Source organism: Phycodurus eques, chromosome 2, assembly GCF_024500275.1.
Source record: "Phycodurus eques isolate BA_2022a chromosome 2, UOR_Pequ_1.1, whole genome shotgun sequence".
Lineage (NCBI taxonomy): Eukaryota > Metazoa > Chordata > Actinopteri > Syngnathiformes > Syngnathidae > Phycodurus > Phycodurus eques.
Genome location: NC_084526.1, coordinates 7,765,912 through 7,787,701, shown reverse-complemented (window position 1 = coordinate 7,787,701; position 21,790 = coordinate 7,765,912). Strand labels below are relative to the sequence as shown.

Here is a 21,790-nt window from a genome sequence, read left to right as displayed (position 1 = left end):
GAGATCATCGGGGCATTCTGGGAAAATATCCAATTTCTTTTAAAGATGAGAGGGAATTTTTACAAAAGAAAGGAAAATACACTTTTGACTGTATTTGTTGAAACCGTTATTATAACTTGACAGTAGTACATGATTAAATATGATATGTGAAAAAAAATCTACTGTTTCTGGCCCCGTCTTGTGCCTCTAATTTGATATACAAGAAACCACTGAGCCTGAGGAGAAACAGCTAATCAGAGACAGAAGGTGTGACTTAGGAGGTGTCAATCATTTGTCGTGCACTCACAAAAAAATGTAACTTCCAACCGGAAGAATTTAGTGCTATAGTTACATTCCATTGCATTTAAAGTTCTTTTTTGGGGTAACAAGGTAAAAGGTCAGCGGGAGGCCGTGGGGGTGCGCCTGCGACAACTGTGCTTGTCAGTGCGCGACAAGTAATTGACACCTCATGAGTCACACCTTCTGCCCCTGATTGGTTGTCTTTATTCAGGTGCAGTGGTTTCTTGTATATAAAATTAGAGGCACAAGACGGGGCCAAAGATGGCTGATTTGATTTTATTTTTTTGACAGATCATATTTATTTATGTACTACGGTATTCGTTTTTGGTCAAAATTAATTGGGGGGAGGCCATTGGGGGGGGGGCATGAGAAATTTGGAGGGGGGCTTCCTAACGACGCCACTGATGTATGTCACCGACGTATATTGACAGGCAGAACAATGAAATGCTCTTCCATTCGATGGCAGAAGGTAAAATTATTATTAAAATTGTATCTACATGTTGCCATTCATACAATAGAATAGTTTTGTTTTCAATAAATGGGTCCAGATTTCACACCAAGTACATACAGTAGGGTAAGTCAATTTGTGAGTAAATTTAGATGAGACCATCATTATTTCAAGCTATATACTTTTTTGTTTGGTTGTGTACCGTAAGATTTTTTTAATGTACAATGGGTGCCTTGGCTCAATAAAGGTTGGGAAACACTGTTCTCGACATTATTGCCAAAAGTGTTAACTGATTAAAGCACTCGTCCTTCACATCCTGAAGTATGTTGCTGCAGATGTGATATTGCAAATGCATGAAATTCTATTGCATGTATTAGAATGTGACCATTTTACATCTCCCTACCAAAAACTAGTTTTAAACTAAATTAAAATGTGTTTTTCTTGATGTGAAAATGTTTATTATGGCATCTCTGAATTTGGCCTTTGTGGAAATGAGAGGTACATGTGAGCTGCTGCAACACTTTCTGTGTCAAAAGAGTCCACAGAGCAGAGCTGTTCTGCAAACACAGCACCAAATACAGCCTGCTCAAAGAGCTACTATGTTCTTACAGTGCATGAATAACGTGACTGCTTCAATTTACCAAAATAACCTGCAGGAGCTTGTCCGTGCCATTCGCACAGTACACGTGCGTGAGTAATGACTCATCTATTTTATGTATACTAATAAATGGTTTATATTCCAATTAAAAACTGCCAAGTACGAATAAGTACCTGTGGATAGTGATGAATTGTTGCCACCAAACAGGATGTGTTGAAGTACAACTGGTGCTCCATGCTGCGGCAGAGGCTGAGGCATGACAACACAGTCGAGCGTTGAGACCGTGCCATCATCATCAAAAAAAGATGCCCAGGGAGGCAGACAGAGAGTGATAGCTGAGAAGAGAAACCCGAATCGAAGACCATTGGACAGTCACGTCAGCCCATCACTGCCTGTGGAATGCTGACGGAATTGAAGTGCCGTCTTTATTTACATGGCAAAAAAGTTCACTCACTCTCCTTCCCCACGCCCTCTATTTTAAATGATTGGCGCAGTGTCTGTCTTTCTGGGGAAACACATTACTTTTAAACTCATTACTGATTAATGCTAAATTTCTGCTTGGTGAAGATAAGACACTACTTGTACTAGGTGGTGAGCTCAGGCCTGTTGTTTTCATTCCTGTCTTTTTTTTAAACCTGAAAGATATTATTTGTCTGTGAAAATGATGGTTTTATTTATAACTACAAACAAGCAAGTGAAGATGGCAGCAGTGAAAGCCCAGAAAAGCATCTCCGGGGAAGATTCTCTGAATTTGGTCATGTCCATGTGCTCCAGACTGTATTTAGAATTGCAATTACGTAAAATGGAGAAAAACATTTGTGCCTCTGAAGCTAGACATACCATGAATCAATGTATAGATGCCAAATCATTAATCTCACTGTCCAAATACTTTGGGATCTAATCTCATCCTTTACAAAATGACGACTATTGCTCACTTTTGACTCACCCTCACAGAAATGAATTACTTTGGCATTAGATATATTAATCCTATTCTCGTGGCTCTTATGTGTTTGAATATGTTGCTCCGCTCATGTAGCTTACAGATATTGACATATATTTTTCCCAAATCAAAATTCAACAGTACACTAGATTTGTTTATTCCATCTTTTGATACCAAGTGAACATTTCTCAGTGCATTTTAAAACACAGAGCGACAACGCTCCCTTCTGTTCACAAATAGTAATTGAATATACTCTTGCTGCCAAATGATTTCACATCTCCTAACTGACAGAAATAAATATTTTAATTATTTTAACCTAAATTCAACAACTATATTATTATATAAAAATATAAATAATAGTAATAACCAACCGCAATAATTACATTTTACACTGGCTGTGAAATAAATATCTTAATTGTATAAGTTGTAATATTAATTTAACACAACTCACCTTTTATGTACTCAGGGTTACATCTTCATTATATTTAAGATTTAATCTGTTCAAAGTTCCTATTGATTTCAAATAACGTTATTCTTTCATAAAACATGCCGCGTTCTTTCTAACGCAACCAAAATACTTGTGAATTCCGTTGAAGTCAGGGTGAAATTTACAAATTTATAATCTAGAACACTAAAACAGATTTTTATTTTTATTCTTATTTTTTTAATCGTTGGTGACAGTTTGGCTCATAAGCAACATAAAAAACGCGCTGAAACCCTGACTGACTAAATAAATATAGGTTAATCCCCAACGAGGATAAGAGGTAAAGCAGGCTACTCAAAACACTCAGTCGTGATGCTCAGAGGAAAAAAAAAAAAAAAGAGAACAATCCCAAAGTTTTCCGGCTCCTCCCAATGACTTCCCCCACACTTCCATTTTCCCAAGGAAAAAAAAAAAAGTATTATCCTTTAATTTGAACAACATCCAAGTAAGTAACATTAAATGGATCCCTATAACTCAACCCACGTGGTTGCATACTTCTTTTAACGGTCTACGTTGTACTGTAGAGTGTGCAATAACCTGTTTTACAACTTGTAGGCAACTCCACCGTTTCGCTTGTTTTTGTTCTGAATGCTGCTAACTAGCTTGCAACGCTAGCTTAGCTTTTTTTTTTTTTTTTTTTTTTTTGGGTAAACAAGACGAGCGCGTGAACTACGAGAGGGCGTCTCGCCTCTAAGGAGGGCTAAAATGTCGACTTTTCATGCTGCAGCCAACAAAGTTAGTTCATTTCTTTAGCGGTGCATCCTCACCAAGCTACTGACTTTAGTGGTAAAGATGTCACTAGTTAGCCACGCATGGACTTCCATGGAGTGCCTCGGGCTACGAATTTTTCACATTTTGCAAACAAGCGTGGGTTAAACTGTCTAACGTGAACGCTAACGTTATTTTGCCAGATTGCCAGTTGTACTATTTTAGCACAGCCGAGATCTGAAGTCTATTCAATTTGAGTAGTTGAAAAGTGTGGTAAGACAACATCTTAAGTTTAAACAAAAGTACAGTATTTCACTTATTTTTCGGTGATTACCTGCAATGTGTTAGTAAACTAACACTCAATGCAATTTAAATGTGTTATATTATTCCCATTTTAATGTAAACTCTTGCTGTATATCTACACACGTCTGCTTTCAGATGCAAAGTCATATTCCACACTTCACGCTTTTGAGAACACAATGAAGAAGCTTCTTTGGCTTGAAAGCAATCCCCTGGCCTGAAAATTTTATTTTATTTTTTCATATCCATTAAGTTTAGAAATTGTCTTTATTTCTCCATCTGTCGGGTGAAAATTAGGGATGAACCTAAAATGACCTATACTATACTTTTTACAGAGGAACTTAGTTTGATCATCTCTAAACTTTTGAATGTACATTTTCAACTGTTCAGTGCTTTGGTACATTTTGCACAATTTGCTGTTCTCCAACAAGGCGCTAAATGGCAAAATTCACTACTCTATGCCTTTCTGTGACTCTTCCAGTCTTTCTGTATCTCTGTTGCCAACTTCTGGGGAGCTCAGTGGCCACACTCCTTTCTGAGAACATCCTGTTTGAATATAATGTGAGCTACTGTAGATCAATTCTTACGTGTGGTTTTGATCTCGTGATGTCAAAATATTAACAGCTTGATGAAGAGGATTAAAATGATTAAAGTGATTTAAATACCAGTTCTAAATCAACCAGAAACTGTATAGATGGATTTGTGGCACAAACACCTGTTGTGGCTTTTGATGTTGAGCTCCTTGTTAGTGAACATCAAGTACTGCAAAAAGTACTGAATCAGTTAACAGTTGGACATGTGCATTCAAAAGTCACTTTTCAAGATGATATTTTTTTTTTTTTTTTTTTGCACATCAACTCATTGTCCTTGCTTCTTCCAGCCTGATGCTCTGTGACTGCCCCCAAGATGACCCAGTCGTAGCTCTGACGTCGTAGCAAACATGTCTCCCAAAGTGTCAAGCGGCCAAGGCAGAGGGGAATATTCGTCAGTTCAAGTTGCGGTCCGAGTGCGTCCGCTGCTGCCCAAAGAGCTTCTCCATTGCCACGAGAGTTGCATCACCGTGGACCCCGAACTACAGCGGGTCACCCTGGGTCACGACAGACACTTCCTTTGCGACTTCCTATTTGAGGAAACCTGCTGCCAAGACGAGGTTTATTCTATGTCAGTCCAGCCGCTTATTGAGGCTTTCTTCCAAGGTTTCAATGCAACAGTCTTTGCTTATGGACAGACAGGCTCAGGCAAGACTTACACCATTGGAGAAGCTAATATATGTAAGTTGGTCACTTTACCAGCATTTCCCTATGTACTATTTAGTAGTAAAATGTGCTGTTCAATAGCTTGATTTGCTTTAAACCACTCTGCTCACTCTAAGCCGTACTTTTTTGTTTGTCATGGATGTGTAGCATCATTTCGAGATGAGGAGCAGGGCATCATCCCCAGGGCTGTTGCGGATGTATTCAAGCTGCTGGATGAAAATGACCTCACAGACTTCTCCGTGCGGGTGTCCTATTTGGAGGTTTACAAAGAGGAATTCAAGGACTTATTGGAGGTGGAAACTGCAAGCAAGGACATCCATATTCGGGAAGATAAGGGCAATATTGGTATGTACATTTCTGTTGTTCGGATATACATACACTCTTTGGGCATGGCATAAGGTATACCTTGCTGAGAATTGTGCTAATGTGAAATCTGTATAAAAGAAAACTAATGCTGTATCAAAATTTCATTTTTGATTGACACAGTCACTGAAAGGGGTTTGTTTAATAATGTATGAATCTGGTTAAAGATATGTCATAAATGCCCCATAAAATACCTCAAATACCATATATATCTGTTATGTATGTTGGTCAAATATGTTGAGTTGTGAATGATTAAATTGAGAGAAATTGCTGGTTCACTCTAGGATAGATTAACTTTTGGATAAAAACACACCAATTCACAACAGATTACGTATGGCCATTTGAATGCTTTTCCTTGATGGACCATGGGGGAAATGAGCAATCAAGTAACCCATTCATTGTCATTCTTTTATTAAATATTCTAGGGCTGCAACAATTAATTGGATAACTCGAGTAAGTTGATTACAAAATAAATCAAAATCTCTGCCTTGAAGCTTTGCAGGAATCATTTTCCACACAAACTGACGTAACGGCAGTCACACACATCACTGTGTAGAATTTAGTTGGCGCGATGGCAGCAAGACTTGAGGAAAGCGTCTGTTAAAGAGAATGCCCCAAGTTTGGAATCATTACATACTTAACAAATAAAATAAACCAAAACCGCACTTCTGCAATCACCAACACGAGGTCACGTATGTGAGCTAATTTAATATAGCCTACCATCACGAATTAGAACCTATTATAATGCACCCTGCAAGTGGTCAAGGATAGACACAGCCACCAGTGCGCTTTCAGCCACTTTAAAACGGTAAGAAATCCAACATGTAATAAGCATATATATATAATATATTCATACACAAGCTGCCGATGGCCAGAAATCATGCCGAGTCACTCAACACGATGACAGCCAGCCAACTGTACACTCTCAGTCGCTGACGCCATGTCACTCATCAGGGCTGGCCTTGCCTTGCCTCTTAAAGTCATACATAACCACTCAAAGTAACAGATACTATAGTAAACTTTAAGGATGGCAACCCCAAGTGGACATAAACATTGTAACTGCAACTCATGCCTATGTTGTTATGTTTAATAATGCAAAATCAATTTTTATCAAATTAATCGGTAGAAAACTTGACTCCAAAAATATTCAATAGCTGCAGCTCTAAAATACTCAATACGGGGAAATGTGATGGAAGTTGGGAACTATTAAGGCAGGATTTTTTTTTTTATCCATTTCTAATCTCTCTCTCTCTCTCTCTCTCTCTCTCTCTCTCTCTCTCTCTCTCTCTCTCTCTCTCTCTCTCTCTCTCTCTCTCTCTCTCTCTCTCTCTCTCTCTCTCTCTCTCTCTCTATATATATATATATATATATATATAGTGTGTGTGTGTGTGTGTGTATATATATATACACACACACACACACACCTGTGTTGTGGGTAGTGGGGGTCTTTTGCTGTAATATAAATCATAAATCTGTGTTGTATGACTCGTATGTTTGTTCTCATGTTGCGTGGTGTAGTCCTGTGTGGTGTAAAGGAGTGCGTTGTGGAGGGTCTCGATGAGGTGTTGAGTTTACTGGAATCCGGCAACACAGCTAGACACACGGGCGCAACCCAAATGAATCCAAACTCCAGCCGCTCCCACACCATTTTCACCTTATACATGGATCAGCGACGGGGAGGTTTGCGACTCTACGGGAGTGCCACAAGCGGCGGACCCCAAATGTTGTCCTCCAAGTTCCATTTTGTGGACTTGGCCGGCTCAGAGCGCATCTTGAGAACTGGCAACACTGGAGAAAGACTGAAGGAGAGCATTCAGATTAACAGCGGCCTTCTTGCCCTCGGAAATGTTATTGGAGCCCTCGGGGACCCCAAAAGAAAAGGCTCTCACATACCATACAGAGATTCAAAAATCACAAGGTGCTTTTCTGTTAAAGTTTCACTATAACTAGAACATAGAAAGTTAATTTATTTTTTCAGTGTTCACAGTTTTTACGGTTTCATTGTTTTACCCAGGATCCTTAAAGACTCTTTGGGAGGAAATTCTAAAACCCTGATGATAGCCTGCATCAGCCCATCATCCTCAGACTTTGACGAAAGTCTGAATACACTAAACTACGCCGCAAGGGCCCGCAATATTCAGAATCGGGCCACGGTCAACTGCAAGCGGGAGCCAGATCGAGTAGAAGGGCTGGAGCAACAAATCAAAGCCCTTCGCCGAGCGCTTGAAAACCGCCATCGTTCAGAGACCCGCATCATTTCTCATGCTGACCCCAACAGGAGGCCACGACTTGGCGAAGGAGAAATTAGTAGACTGCAAGTGCAGGGTGCCCACTATCGAACCTGCACGGACACTGCTTACAGGTTAGTACATGATTTCTAAACTAATGTATAAATATGTATCGCGTAATTTATAATGTAGATAGCCTAGAGTGCTCAGTATATAATTTTCTGATATATAATGCTTGTAAAAATGATAGATTGTTACGCGAGCTGCAGAGTGAAGGAGTGCTGACCTGCGGAGCAGGGTCTGAGAGTGAAGGAGTGGCTCTGTTCTGTGGAGGAGGAACGTAGTCGACTGACGACCGCATCTGGGCCAGACAGCGGTATCGAGAACAGCTCTACAGAGGAAAATGTCGCTTTAAGAAGGGAAAGGCCCTCGGTGAACAACCAGGTGTGTCTCTCTCAAACTAGTGCAATAAAAGATTGCTTTGGCCTCATCGTGTGGCCTTTTGATGGAAAGGGTCCATGTTTAAATACATTGGGAAGCTGTGACCAGGGGATCATGGTAGTGCCCTTGTGCACCAGGAGGGTACATGGTGATTTGCTAGGAATGTTGTAGACATGATCATTTGACAAAAATTAACACTTGCAGAGATTTATAGAAATATAGTGTTGCATGTTGATATGTATCTGTTTGTGACCTTGTTAGATCATTGTGAATTATTGTAATATGAACATCTTTAATTATTAATAACATAATTTAAGGTCATTTGAGCAAAGAAATACACTAGTTATTTTTCGAAAAGGTTGGTGAACGCTGATATAGACAAAAGTAATGCTTTGCTGCCATCTTTTGGCATTGCTCGGCAAATATAAACCTTTATAAAGAGGGTGTCAATTACTCACAGGTATTCCCTATTCGCAGCAGAGATCCTCGCAAATAGCAGGGAACACTGAACAATCATGATATATTGATTTCTGTATATTCTCACATAGCAGTAAGTCTTATACACTGTATGTGACTTGCTTAATTCAGACTAATGACTGACGAGACTTGAGTATGTTTTTGGGTGGTGGGATAGTTGCTGTTTGATGAAATCGGAGGATGACCAAGTCAGACAAGACCATCTTCCTGGTATATGAGAAAACAAGGGTAGTCAGATATAGCACTGTTTAGTGAAGATAGTAGGGCGTGACTTACACCGGTATAAAACAGAAGCTCAGTGAAGTATTCTTGGAACAACCACAGTGTACACTGCTTCTGCTGTATGGTTGTTGATCCATCTGCAAGAATATTAAATCATCTAAGCTTATACAGGTCTCCCTGATATTACTCGAGTAATTTGAACTCTAGCAAATACACAAGTGGATGAAAGCAAAGTTGTGTATTTGCTCAGCCTAATGTGGAACTTGGTAAATTGCAGTTTCTTTAAAATTTTGAAAAAGGGTATTCAACTGACCAAATAAAATTTTACTTATTTTTTTGTAGGAGTTCTGTTTAAAACACTTTTTTAAATTTTTATTTTATTTTGTAAACATTTTGCACATATTAATCTCTGTTTATGCCATGTTGTGAACCCAGGATTCTGATTCTCTGGAGGAGAGGTGGAGCTATGAGCACGACAGTGTGAAAGACGGAGAGAAGGATGAGACTGTCGTTAGGCTTCAAGCGGACGTCCTGCGTCTGGAGAGAGAGAATACAGACTTCCTGGCAGCTCTGGAGGACGCTATGGAGCAATACAAACTGCAGGTCTCATAAAGCAAAGTTATGTTCTACCCCCCCCCCCCAATTAGTATGTTGGTGTCTGGAAGTAGTTTGGTTTCACATACAACACTCAGCTTCTTTTGTTTTTAATCGACATTGTCACAACAGACCCGCAGTAATTTGGTCAACCAGGATAGAAGCATAATAATTGTGTGGTTTCCTGGTTTTCTGCTGATTTAGGTCACGATTTCATGTGTTTTCTCTCTCAGAGTGATAAACTACAGGAGCAACAAGACCTGATTGCAGAGTTGCAGTGTCTGCTCGCCAGTCCCGATGTGCGCGGCTTGGGCCTTCATTTGTGCTCACGGCCACACACCGCCCCGATTAGCTCCATGCACCATGGACAAAATGGAGGGTCACAGGTAACCAACCACTACAGTTTTTCACAGATAAAATTTACTTTTTAAAACTATTTTGCCAAAGCATCTTCCTTTTATGTTACAACTGTCCAGGCCTACCTTGTCTAAAATAGGCCTATACACACATACCTTTCTTGTCAGAGAGGTATTAATGAATTGTTTATTGTCGTGCATAATTTAGCTGTACTTGCGTATTAAAATATAAATAGTATACTGTATGTGTGACGCAGCACATTTCTGAACACTACAATGATGCTCATTAAGTCAATTGGCAGTCAAAACGGAACATAGTCATTTATCTTCTTTTGAGTTTTTAGAAGAAAAAAAATATATATATTTTTTAGCAATTATCTTTTGGATCACTTACCGTTTGTAGGTGTATCTTATTAGGTGTCCTGTACAGAATTATCTAAGCTTGCTTCTTTGCGTTTACAGGGTGATGATCAGGATGTTTCTCTCTATGAGGAGCAGATGACCACAAGTGGAGCAGAAATTTATGGGATCAATGAAGACGGCGCTCAGTGTAACCATCCCAAAGGGAGACAAAGGTTTGTCTTTAAAATTACAGTTTGCAGCTCACACGATCAAGATACGACGACTAGCAGTTCACACCCCGTTTATGTCACAGCCTATGTTCTCATGTTTTTCATCATGCCTGTATTGATGTCACATTGAACATATTTAATGACAGGCAGGTGAATCAAACCTGGACCAAGAAGGACATGCTCTTAGGTGGACGGGCAGTCAGTGGTAGAGGTCTGACATCGCATCTACCCGAGCTAGACCAACATCCCACTTTAGCCAGAAAAGCATGTAAGTTTAATCTGCTGTGTGACAAAAGGAATACATATATTTTGGGTCTCAGTTGTTGCAAAGACTGACTTGTAACTTGGTCAGATTGTTCGAAGCATTCGGAAGTCATAAATGACGTAGAGAAACAAACACAGGTCGTGCAGGGTCTGTGTACTAGTCTACATTTCCTTTCTTTTGCTGTGACATTGTCATCAGGAAATGTTAAGACAATATATGATTGCTTTGAATTCAGCCATTTCCTGTAATTTAACTATTTGTGCCAGTCTGAGATTAAAATAGATGAGATCTGAAGTGTTCAGGCCAGATTTGCTTGCATCCCCATCATACAGACTTTGACATCCTGTAATTATTTCACAGTTTATTGAGTGTCAAGTTTCAATTATTTTCTTGATTACAAACAAAACAATCTTTAAAGTAATGTTAGTTTTTTTCACCAATTTTTTTCACTTACTTTTCAACTCTATGCAAATAAAATTTATTACTCCTACTATTCTCTTCCATTACCGCTCAGCCAACTGCAATATGAGTGAAACATCTGTACGTGATGCTCTGAGGGGCTTCGAAGGTGTTTCAGAGTCAGGCCTTCTTCAGGCCCAGCAGAAGATAAGGGAGCTGTCAGTTACTATCCGCATGAAAGAAGAGCTCATCAAGGAACTGGTCAAAACAGGTACATGTCACATTCTCCAGAATTTTGTTCCCAAATTCTACGGCCCATCTTTTTTTATTTTTTTGGTTGACATGCTGTTTGTGATTCACCAGGTAAGGATGCTCAGTCCCTGAACAGGCAGTACAGTCACAAGATCACAGCTCTGGAAAGTGAAGCCGTGCAGGCACGACAGGAGCTGCACGAGGCCCAAAGGCAACTTCAGGAGCTGGAGAGGCAGGAGAGAGAGATCACTGCCACAGACAAGACCAGAGCTCAGGAATGTCGACGAAAAATTGCGGCGGCTCAGAGCAAAGTTCAGGTTTGTACGTCATACATGTGCATTCTTTCAGCTGTGAAACCAGATTTATATTATTTGTCAATATGATTTGACATCCACTCACCAGGCACTGTATTAGTTACTTCTGTACATTATAATAAACTACAGCAGGAGCAGGGCTCAACATGATTACATCCTGTTGGATAAAAATAAGCCTTTTTTTATCAGTTTTTCTTTGAACAAATTCTAGATGATGATGGTTAAATTCACGTGTGGTTGGTATGTGGTGAATTAAAAAAACATCTGACTTATTTGGTTATAGTCTATTTTCGATTTATATTGTGGATAGCGTTTCAACATGTCTCCTGTAATTACTAACTTTGCAAATGCTTTTGTTGAAGGTTCTCAGACAACGTCAAAGGGACACTGCCCATCTTGCTAATCTGCCGGCACAAAGTGAGCGTCGGGTGCTTGAGCTGGAGCGCAGTGTTCAGTCTATGAGGCAACAACAGGAACTCCTGCAGAAGCGACTGCGTCAAGAAAGTCAGCAGAAACGTCGGTTGGAGACTGAGATGCAGCGCAGAACTCACAGAGTCAAGGTAGTTGTTGGGTTTTGGTGTTTTTCTTGGTTCATTTTGATATTCGACAACAATGCGCTATTAATAGCTTCACACTTGCTCTACATTAGGAACTTGAGATAAAGAATGAGCAACAGCAAAAGATTCTCAAGATCAAGACTGAGGAGATTGCTGCCTTCCAAAGGCAGAGACGCAGTGGCAGCAACGGCTCTGTCATCTCACTGGAGGAGCAACAGGTTTAGTCACAAATACATTACGGAGGCAGACTTAAACTCCATGTTCTTGTGATTTAAAGTAAACATTGACTGACTGCGCCATTCTGCCCTTTGTGAGAGCAGAAGATCGAGGAGCAGAAACGCTGGCTCGATGAAGAAATGGAGCGTGTACTAGATCAGAGACGAGGGCTTGAAGATCTGGAAGGAGAGCTCACGAAACGGGAGGAAATTCTGGCCAAGAAAGAAGCCCTGTTGCAGGAGCGCAGTGGTCTTGAGACCAAGAGGCTCCGTTCCAGTCAGGTATTCAAACAGAAAACCACCACAGTTAATAAGGAAATTCTGATACATTGTCACTGGGTTCATCTGTTTCTGCAGGCCCTGAGTAAAGATCTGGTGACTCTAACAGGACGCATCGAGACACTTGAGCATGAGTTGAGCGAGAGGAACGGTCTCCTTCGCAGCAGCAGTGCTCAGGACTCCCAACAGATTCGACAAGAAATCTCCAACCTCCGTCAAGAAAAAGATTCCTTGCTTAAACAAAGAGTGGAGCTGGACGATAAGTTGCGCCAGGGAAACCTGCTCTCACCGGAGGTCAGACTCTGCACTCTTAAGCATTTTAGCATACGACCATATATACGTGTGTATTTTATCAGTAGATAGTGGACGTGGTGCTATAACCCCTAACTGTAAGGCCACTTGACCAATCAGAAGTCAGATGAAAGTCATTTCAGGGAAAGGCGCAAAAGCAACCAATATAATTTTTCTTGTCTACATGCAACCACAGAACAGTTTTAGAAAATCTTAACATGGTCTTCAAAAGAAAAAAAAACACACTCACAAACTAGTCTTTAACATTAGCTCTTCTCAGCTGAAGAGTCATGCTTATCTTACTTATATAGTGCTGGAACATGACAAATTATTTCTTACTACTAGTACTATATAGGGAACATGATTAGGCTCACTATCCTTTTACAGAAAATGCTGTCATACTTTATGTGAACAATATGAAAATATTTACATTTCATCTAAGTGTTAATTTTTATGTTCTGTTAGTTAAAAATATCCTGAGGACCCAACAGAACATCAGTGCAAGCTCTTCCAGTATGAGTCTCCATCTTTTCTCTGTTTCGCTCCAGGAGGAGCGAACCCTCTTCCAGCTGGATGAGGCCATCGAAGCTCTGGATGCAGCCATTGAGTACAAGAACGAGGCCATCACTCAGAGGCAGAGGCAGCTCAGGGCATCCGCCAGCATGCTGTCCCAATGGGAGATGAATCTCATGGCCAAACTCAGCTACTTATCTGCCTCCGAGACCAGAGCTCTGCTGTGCAAGTACTTCGACAAGGTTTGCCTCAGAATATTCACCGGCAGGGCCGCGCCGTTGGACCATCACGGTGTGACCGTGTTTCCAAAACTCAATTTATTGTTGTTTACAGTGTGAAGACAAAAGTTATCTCGGGGCTAGGGATGCACCAACGACCACACCACACTTCAGGAGAACATTGCCGATAGCGATGCTGAGACTAATAGTCATAGTAGTAGAAGTAGTAGTTTACAATCTGCCACAGTTAAGGTACTCAAGTCAGATTACTTGACCCAAGTCAGTCTTAGGTCACCAATTTTAAGACTTTGGACTATAACTTGACTGAACCTGGCAGTCCACCAGTATGCTATAAGCCAGAGTACAGAGCCCACCTCATGAAGCAAGCACCATGGAGGGATATTTGAATTCAAGGATTTTTTTCTTCCCTTGGGCTCACCACCTGTGGGAGGGGCCATAGGGGTCAGGTGCAATGCGAGCTGGGCGGTGGCCGAAGGCGGGGACCTTGGCGATCCGATCCCTGGCAACAGAAGCTGGCTCTAGGGACGTGGAATGTCACCTGTCTGGCAGGGAAGGAGCCCGAGCTGGTGTGTGAGGTCGAGAAGTTCCGACTAGATATAGCCTCCACGCACAGCTTGGGCTCTGGTACCAGTCCTATCGAGAGGGGTTGGTCTCTCTTCCACTCTGGAGTTCCCCACGGTGAGAGGCGCCAAGCAGGTGTGGGTATACTTATTGCTCCCCGGCTCGGCGCCTCTACGTTGGGGTTCACCCCGGTGGACGAGAGGGTAGCCTCCCTCCGCCTTCGGAGGGAGGCGGTCCTGACTGTTGTTTGTGCCTATGCACCAAACAGCAGTTCAGAGTACCCACCCTTTTGGAGTCCTTTGAGGGGGTGCTGGAGAGTGCTCCCGCTGGGGACTCCATCGTTCTGCTGGAGGACTTCAATGCTCACGTGGGCAATGACAGTGAGACCTGGAAGGGCGTGATTGAGAGGAACGGCCCCCCCCGATAAGAACCCGAGTGATGTTCTGTTATTGGACTTCTGTGCTCATCACGGCTTGTCCATAACGAACACCATGTTCAAGCATAAGGGTGTCCACACGTGCACTTGGCACCAGGACACCCGAGGTCGCAGTTCGATGATCGACTTTGTGGTCGTGTCATCGGACTTGCGGCCGCATGTCTTGGACACTTGGGTGAAGAGAGGGGCGGAGCTGTCAACTGATCACCCACCTGGTGGTGAGTTGGCTCCGATGGTGGGGGAAGATGCCGGTCCGACGAGGCAGGCCCAAACGTATTGTGACGGTTTGCTGGGAACGTCTGGCGAAATCCCCAGTCAGAAGGAGTTTCAACTCCCACCTCCGAGTTTGCTCATCGAGTCCGAGTCGACCATGTTCCACGCCTCCATTACTGAGGTGGCCGACCGGAGCTGTGGCCGTAAAATGGTTTGTGCCTGGCGGCAATCCCTGAACCCGTTGGTGGACACCAACGGTGAGGGATGCCGTCAAGCTGAAGAAGGAGACCTATCTGGCCTTTTTGGCCTGTGGAACTCCTGAGGCAGCTGATGGGTACTGGCTGGCCAAGCGGAATGCAGCTTTGGTGGTCGCTGAAGCAAAAACTCGGGCATGTGAGGAGTTCGGCGAGGCCATGGAAAAAGACTTGCGGACGGCTTCGAGGAAATTCTGGTCCACCATCCGGCGTCTCAGGAGGGGGAAGCAGTGCACCATCAACACTGTGCATAGTGGGGATGGGGCGCTGCTGACCTCGACTCGAGACTTTGTGAGCCGATGGGGAGAATACTTCGAAGACCTCCACAATTCCACCGACACGGCTTCTCATGAGGGAGCAGAGTCTGGGTTCTCTGAGGCGGGCTATCCTCTCTCTGGGGTTGAGGTCACCGAGGTAGTGAAAAAGCTCCTCAGTGGCAAGGCCCCGGGTCTGGATGAGATTCACCCAGAGTTCCTAAAGGCTCTGGATGTTGTGGGGCTGTCCTGGTTGACACGCCTCTGCAACATCGCGTGGACATCGGGGACAGTGCCTCTGGATTGGCAGACTGGGGTGGTGTTCCCCCTTTTTAAGAAGGGGGACCGGAGGGTGTGTTCCAACTACAGGGGGATCACACTCCTCAGCCTCCCTGTTAAGGTCTAATCAGGGGCGCTGGAGAGGAGGGTCCGTCGGGAAGTTGAATCTCAGATTCAGGACGAGCACTGTGGTTTTCGTCCTGGCCGTGGAACAGTGGACCAGCTCTACAACCTTGGCAGGGTCCGCGAGGGTGCATGGGAGTTCGCCAAACCAGTCTACATGTGTTTTGTGGACTTGGAGAAGGCGTTCGACAGTGTCCCTCGGGGGGTCCTGTGGGGGTTGCTTCGTGAGTATGGGGTCCCGAACCCCCTGATACTGGCTGTTCGGTCTCTGTTCGACCGGAGTCAGAGTTTGGTCCGCAGTTTGGTGTCCGGGCTGTCCCTTAGAGATAGGGTGAGAAACTCAGTCATCCGGGAGGATCTCAGAGTAGAGCCGCTGCTCCTCCACATCGAGAGGAGCCAGATGAGGTGGCTGGGGCATCTGATTCGGATGCCTTCCGGACGCCTCCCTGGTGAGGTGCTCCGGGCACGTCCCCCGGGGACGACCCAGGACATGCTGGAGAGACCACATCCTTTGGCTGGCCTGGGAACGCCTCGGAATCCCCCCGGAAGAGCTGGATGAAGTGGCTGGGGAGAGGGAAGTCTGGGTGTCCCTGCTAAAGCCACTGCCCCCACGACCCGATCTCGGATAAGCGGTAGAAAATGGATGAATGGATTTTTATTTTTATTTTTTTTTAATTAGAGACGTAGATAAAGGCAAAATGAAAAGTTTTCAATTACAATGTAAAAGAGGCAACAACAATAATCTAACTTCATCTGTTACTATTAATCTAAAACCTACAAATAAAGGTCCCAGTAAACTACTTTCATTTCATAGTTTAGCTAACTGATAGCTGGTCAAATATTTACTAAGCTTCACGGTTACGTTTAGTTGAGAAGACAAAGTAATAGACAATACAGAGACTTGTTTTGGAACCGATAAAAAGCTGTGATTATGAATTTGTTAGTACAGTAATCACCCCTCCATTGCTGGGGTTACGTTCGAGACCACCTTCACAATCAGTGAAATCTGTGATGTAGAAATAGCACATTTAAATACACCCTGGGCATGTTTTTATAGCATTTACGGCACATTCACTTTTTTTAAGGTTTTTAAACACACACATACTGTACATAGAAACATAAAACAATACAAACACATAAAACACACAAACATATTGAGAGACAGCAAGACCAAGAGACAACAAAAATATTATAAAGACAGTATAAAAAAATAGAGTAACAACTGTAATACAAAAAAAATCTTTAATATAGCGGGACCACGAAGCGTGAACCGCGATGTAGCGGGGGATTACTGTCCAGCTAAGTACATATACTGAGTGCAAAGTGGCTTGTATGACTTGACCTATGACTAGCTTAACCCAAGAAATTTTCTTGTACTCGACTTGATTGAAATTTAGTGCGGCCTTGCTTAATCTTTGCCACAGTAACTTCGGACTTATTCAAAACTTGAAGTCAAGACTTATTTGATTTGTCTCGGCTCTACAATCAAAAGGTAATTAACCCAATTAAATTTAAGCTAAAGATTTTTTTTTCATGACTTTTCACAGTTTGTAGTTTAAATAGTTGTTTGAAGGTTTATTTAAAAAAAAAAAAAAAAACATTTGCCTGTCCTCCTCTTGTCAGAAAATGACAAAATGATGGAAATGACGTCATTGTTGGATGCCCGTCAGATGCAGAGAACTGTGATTGAATTTCTTTCGTTAGAAGGGGAACCACTGCTTAACATTTTCAAAAGGTTGCAAAATGTGTTTGGGAAAGCTGCAATAGGCTACAGTGCAGACAAAAAGTGGAGGTTCACGATCAAAGGTGAAGAAAAAGAGGCAATTTTGAGTGACATCCGTGACAAGCAAATGAGCTTGTGAAGTAATCAGTTCCTTTGGGTGGACAACCATAACCGTCCCCCATACTCAACTGATCTGACACTGTCACATTATCCTTTTTGGACCTTTAATAGAAGTTAGAGGTCAGTACTTCTCTGATAACGAACAACTTAAGCAGCCTACCGAATTTTTTTACAATTTTGCTGGCTTACATGCCCTTGCTCATCGATGGACAGTCTGTGTTGAGAAAAAGCAAACTTAGTAGCAATGAGATCTCCCCTTTTGGGCTTTATTTCTATGAATATATTGCCTTTCTATTGCAATAAATAAAGCTGGAGGAAAATTGGGCGCATTACTTTTTGACTGCCCCTTCTACTCCATCATTTTGCACTTATGTCAAGCCTATCAATGATGATAGTGTCTTTGCAGAAATGCGTTGACATGATTGTCTTCCCCAGGTAGTGTCTCTGCGTGAGGAGGAGCGTAAGCTTCAACTTGCGCTCGCCGAGCTGGAAATGCAGCTGGACGAGCAGCAGCGGCTGGTGCAGTGGCTGGAGAACGCTCTGGATCGCACACAGCTCGATACGGACCGTAGGCTCACACAGCAGCAGAAGGAACACGAGAGGAGTGTGCAGCTCTTACTGCAGCAGTGTCGAGGTGTGGCTCGCACATTGTAATTAGCATTCATTAAACTTGTCAATTTCAACATTTGCAAATTAAGATTCCATGCATGGAACAGCTAAAAAAAAAAATATTGTACAACTCCTGCATTTGATCTCATAAGACCACCCAAGTTTACGAAAGTCATTTTTTCTTTTTCAAGTTCCTTACCTATATAGTGTATATGGGTCAAATAAAAAATGTGATTAATTTAGGAGAAAGTAAAGCTGTAAGTGATCCCTTCATTACTTCCGGTTTAGCGTAATTTTAAATTACAGTGTTATCAATCAAGATATTTTATCTCGAAAGGGGAACCACGTCCCTTTTTATGTGGATACAATTGAGGGAAAGTGACGAGAAACCTTTTGATCAGTCTCGTAATCTGAAGGTTGCTACACTTTCTGAAATTTTAATAAGAGTTCTAGAGGGCCAGAGGTTTCTTTCCTCGAACCCAAACACACAATGCAGGTAGTGAACTTTATGGAAAATGTAATGATCTAACATGGGGAATCTACATGGAAGCAATACAGAAAAACACAAAACAAACAGAATAGACGAACATTGGCAAAGGAAACTGACTTGTGATGTGAGATTGGTAGAATGAGCGTGTAGTGACAATGCATGTAGCTGGGGATTCCTGTTCTCGTTAATTTAAAACCCAATTTGCAAGAATCTGTACTTTTAGCAGACCGCAAGTTTGATTTACGTGTGTTGACCAATTCAGGCAGGCGGGTCAACCTTCCAGGGGTTGGCAAGAGTGCTCACGAGGGATGCTTTGCAGGAAAAGAAAGCAAAGAGAAAAAGACGCCCTTAAAGTGCAGGTTGGCCGGCGCGCTGGCAGTGGTAATGCTTGCCACGCGGTCAGGGAAAGCTTCGCACCGCAATTCCTTCCCAACGGCCCTTCGTCCGTAAACTGCCCCACACCCAAAAGGGCGGCTTTGCGGAGCTGGCAGGTGCTTCCTGCGGTCCACCCTTTGCAGCGAGGCAGGGAAATTTGGCGTCTCCCAGCCTCCGCTACCTTGTGGTGAGAGGTTGGGGGCTCCCCGAGCTGGGCCAGGTCTTCGGCAGGTGGAACGACGAGAGAGAGTGTGAGAGCGAACGAGAGACAAAGGAGCTTCGGCCTTTTTATCCGCTTATGAGAGCCAGGCCGGCCCCTTTTGACCAAATCGAAGGCAGACCGCGCCTCTAGAATTGCATTTCATCTTAGTATAACTTGTGGTTTAAAACCAGTGGAATAGAATATTAATTATTGGATTTAAGATAAACGAGACCAATGTTCCCTGTAACGAATGTTTCAATTGTATGTTTGTTGAGAACACTGTAATATTTGCAATGTGGCATTTGTGTGGTGTGGAGTGAAACATTTCATCTGGTTCAGTTGACAACAGACTCGACATCAGACATTCAAGTTTGCAGAAATACAGTCACTAGTGGCGTTCATGTAAAGTTCTTAAAATATTAAATCCCAGTCAAGTCCGGCAAAGACTGTGGTGAAAAAGACCCGCGTCTGCAGTGGCGTTCCGTCGTCTGTGGGTGTCGCGAGCACCCCGTCCATTGTCCCGGCTTCAGAATCAGAATCATCTTTATTTGCCAAGTATGTCCAAAAAACACACAAGGAATTTTTCTCCGGTACTTGGAGCCGCTCTAGTACGACAACAGACAGTCAATTGACAGAGAACACTTTTGAGACATAAAGACATTGACAAAAAAACAGTCACTGGCCACGTGTCATACCGGCGCAGCCTTTGTCGGTGAGGGTCTGTGGGCTGGCTGGGGGTGGAAGTTAATTAATTTAGCATTCTGGTGCAAAACTAGGTAACATTGGTCTCCGCTTTGATGCTCCGGATGCTGGTAATTCACTTACCGTCAGTGTGCAAAGCAGATGTCTGTGTCTTGCTTTTGATGATCCTGGCTTGTGAGTCACTTAGCGTCGGTATATGAAGTTGAATCTTGCCACTCTGTGGTCGTCTTCCTCAGCGGGGAGCGCGGTGGTCGCCGGAAACTGGGGTAATGGGTGTCATCTTTTCATGGCGTGTCCGCTACAACGAGCTGGTAGAATTTGCAAACCTATTTATGTGTGTCTGTCCAGAGCAAATGGACGAAGGCCTGGCAGGAAGGCAGCGGCAGTTTGAGGGATGGATCCACGGCCTCAGCAAGGAACTTAACCACTACAAGGCAGCAAATGTGGAACTAAACAACAAACTGAGGGAGTTCTGCATTCAGCCAAAGGAGCAGGTCAAAGGTACATTTTAGGTATTATTTCCATCCTTAGAACCAGGATCAGTCATGATCTACCTTTATTCTAACTGTCCAGTTGTTGTGCTACGCTTCAGTGTTGCCATGTAATGGTAAACCACTAGGTGTCAGCTGCATGGACAACCACGGGGGAAGAGGGACACCGGTGAGTGAAAAACCTCCCAAGTCGAGAGAGGAAATGCGGGAGCTGGTGAATGCCCCTCTTCCATCCATATGGAGGCGCTCTTCTCTCCCCACCGAGGAGCCGGCCGTCATGGAGGAGCTGTGGCTTCGAACGGCCTCCGATGGTCCCGTCAACCGGGTAGTCCAAACCGGGCTCGGCGTTCCGACATCCTTGCCCGCTATGAAGACTCGGAGGGAGTCCCGCCGCAGCAGCCTCAACGTCGGACCACTCAATTCAAACAATGCTTTCATAGACCTGAGGAAGAATTTTGCCTGAAAAACAGTGTATTGGTTTTTTTGTTTGTTATTATTGTAGAATAGCTTTGTTATTGTTATCCCAAGTTTCCAAAAGAAATTTAATTTTGTATTTTTATATATTTGTATTTAATTGTTTAATGGACAGATTTTTATACAAAGCACTTTGACTATGGTAGTTTCTGTGTCATTGAGATGTATGAGGGTATGGCCTTATTGAAAGGGTTAAAAATTAATTGTATTAATTTTATCTCCATTCCTTTGGTCTTATCATAGTTGATGTCAGAGGTGGCAAAAGTGCTCACACTCTGTACTTAAGTAAAAGTACAGATAATTGTGTAAAATCAAGACTGGTGGAAGTAGAAGTACTGATTTAAGTCCTGTACTTAAAAGATTTCAACCATGGTTGACCTTACCTCTCTATTTATGTCTTTTTTTTTTTTTTACGTCGTGTCATAACTGCAGTCAGACTTTGTGTGCCCCCATTGTGGCTAAGACTCGTGCCAGGATTGGACTGCTGAGCCACTCAAGATGCAGTTTCCAGCAAAAATAACAAGAACCAAGAGCGACCCGCCATGGACATAAGGATGCCTAACCTACCTTACCTTCTACTGTCATCCATGGAGGTTGGAAAAAAGTAATGAGCCTATTTTGGCAAAGTAAGTACAGATATGTTTTTAAAGGTAGGGAATAAATGCAAGTCGTCAGAAAAAGTACATATGCCAGAAAAATCAAAGTCCAATAACAAAGTATACGTTGTTACCGACTTCCCACCGCTGGTTGTGAGTATTTTATTAAAAATATTTCATTTGCTAAAATAAATGGGCGTTTATTATAGTTTGAGAAATTACATTTCCCAGTTGCAACTGTTGTATTTTTTTTGTATTTATGGCTTAAAATTTTTTTTTTTTTTTTTAGACAAATATG

The 21,790-nt window shown here is 42.7% G+C and overlaps 1 protein-coding gene across 1 annotated transcript; it reads left to right on the top strand.

Moving 5' to 3' along the window:
* Positions 1-3,124: 3,124 nt before the first annotated feature.
* Positions 3,125-21,276, top strand: LOC133415181 (kinesin-like protein kif7). The gene is given in 21 exon segments (XM_061701040.1): positions 3,125-3,194; positions 4,638-5,028; positions 5,161-5,358; positions 6,895-7,294; positions 7,391-7,738; positions 7,855-7,891; positions 7,893-8,048; positions 9,180-9,347; positions 9,572-9,724; positions 10,157-10,269; positions 10,413-10,534; positions 11,046-11,201; positions 11,294-11,499; positions 11,859-12,056; positions 12,146-12,271; positions 12,374-12,550; positions 12,626-12,841; positions 13,387-13,593; positions 17,989-18,187; positions 20,280-20,432; positions 20,524-21,276. Coding segments are annotated over 20 exon segments (4,026 nt in total). The 5' UTR covers positions 3,125-3,194; positions 4,638-4,697; the 3' UTR covers positions 20,886-21,276.
* The last annotated feature ends 514 nt before the right edge of the window (positions 21,277-21,790 follow it).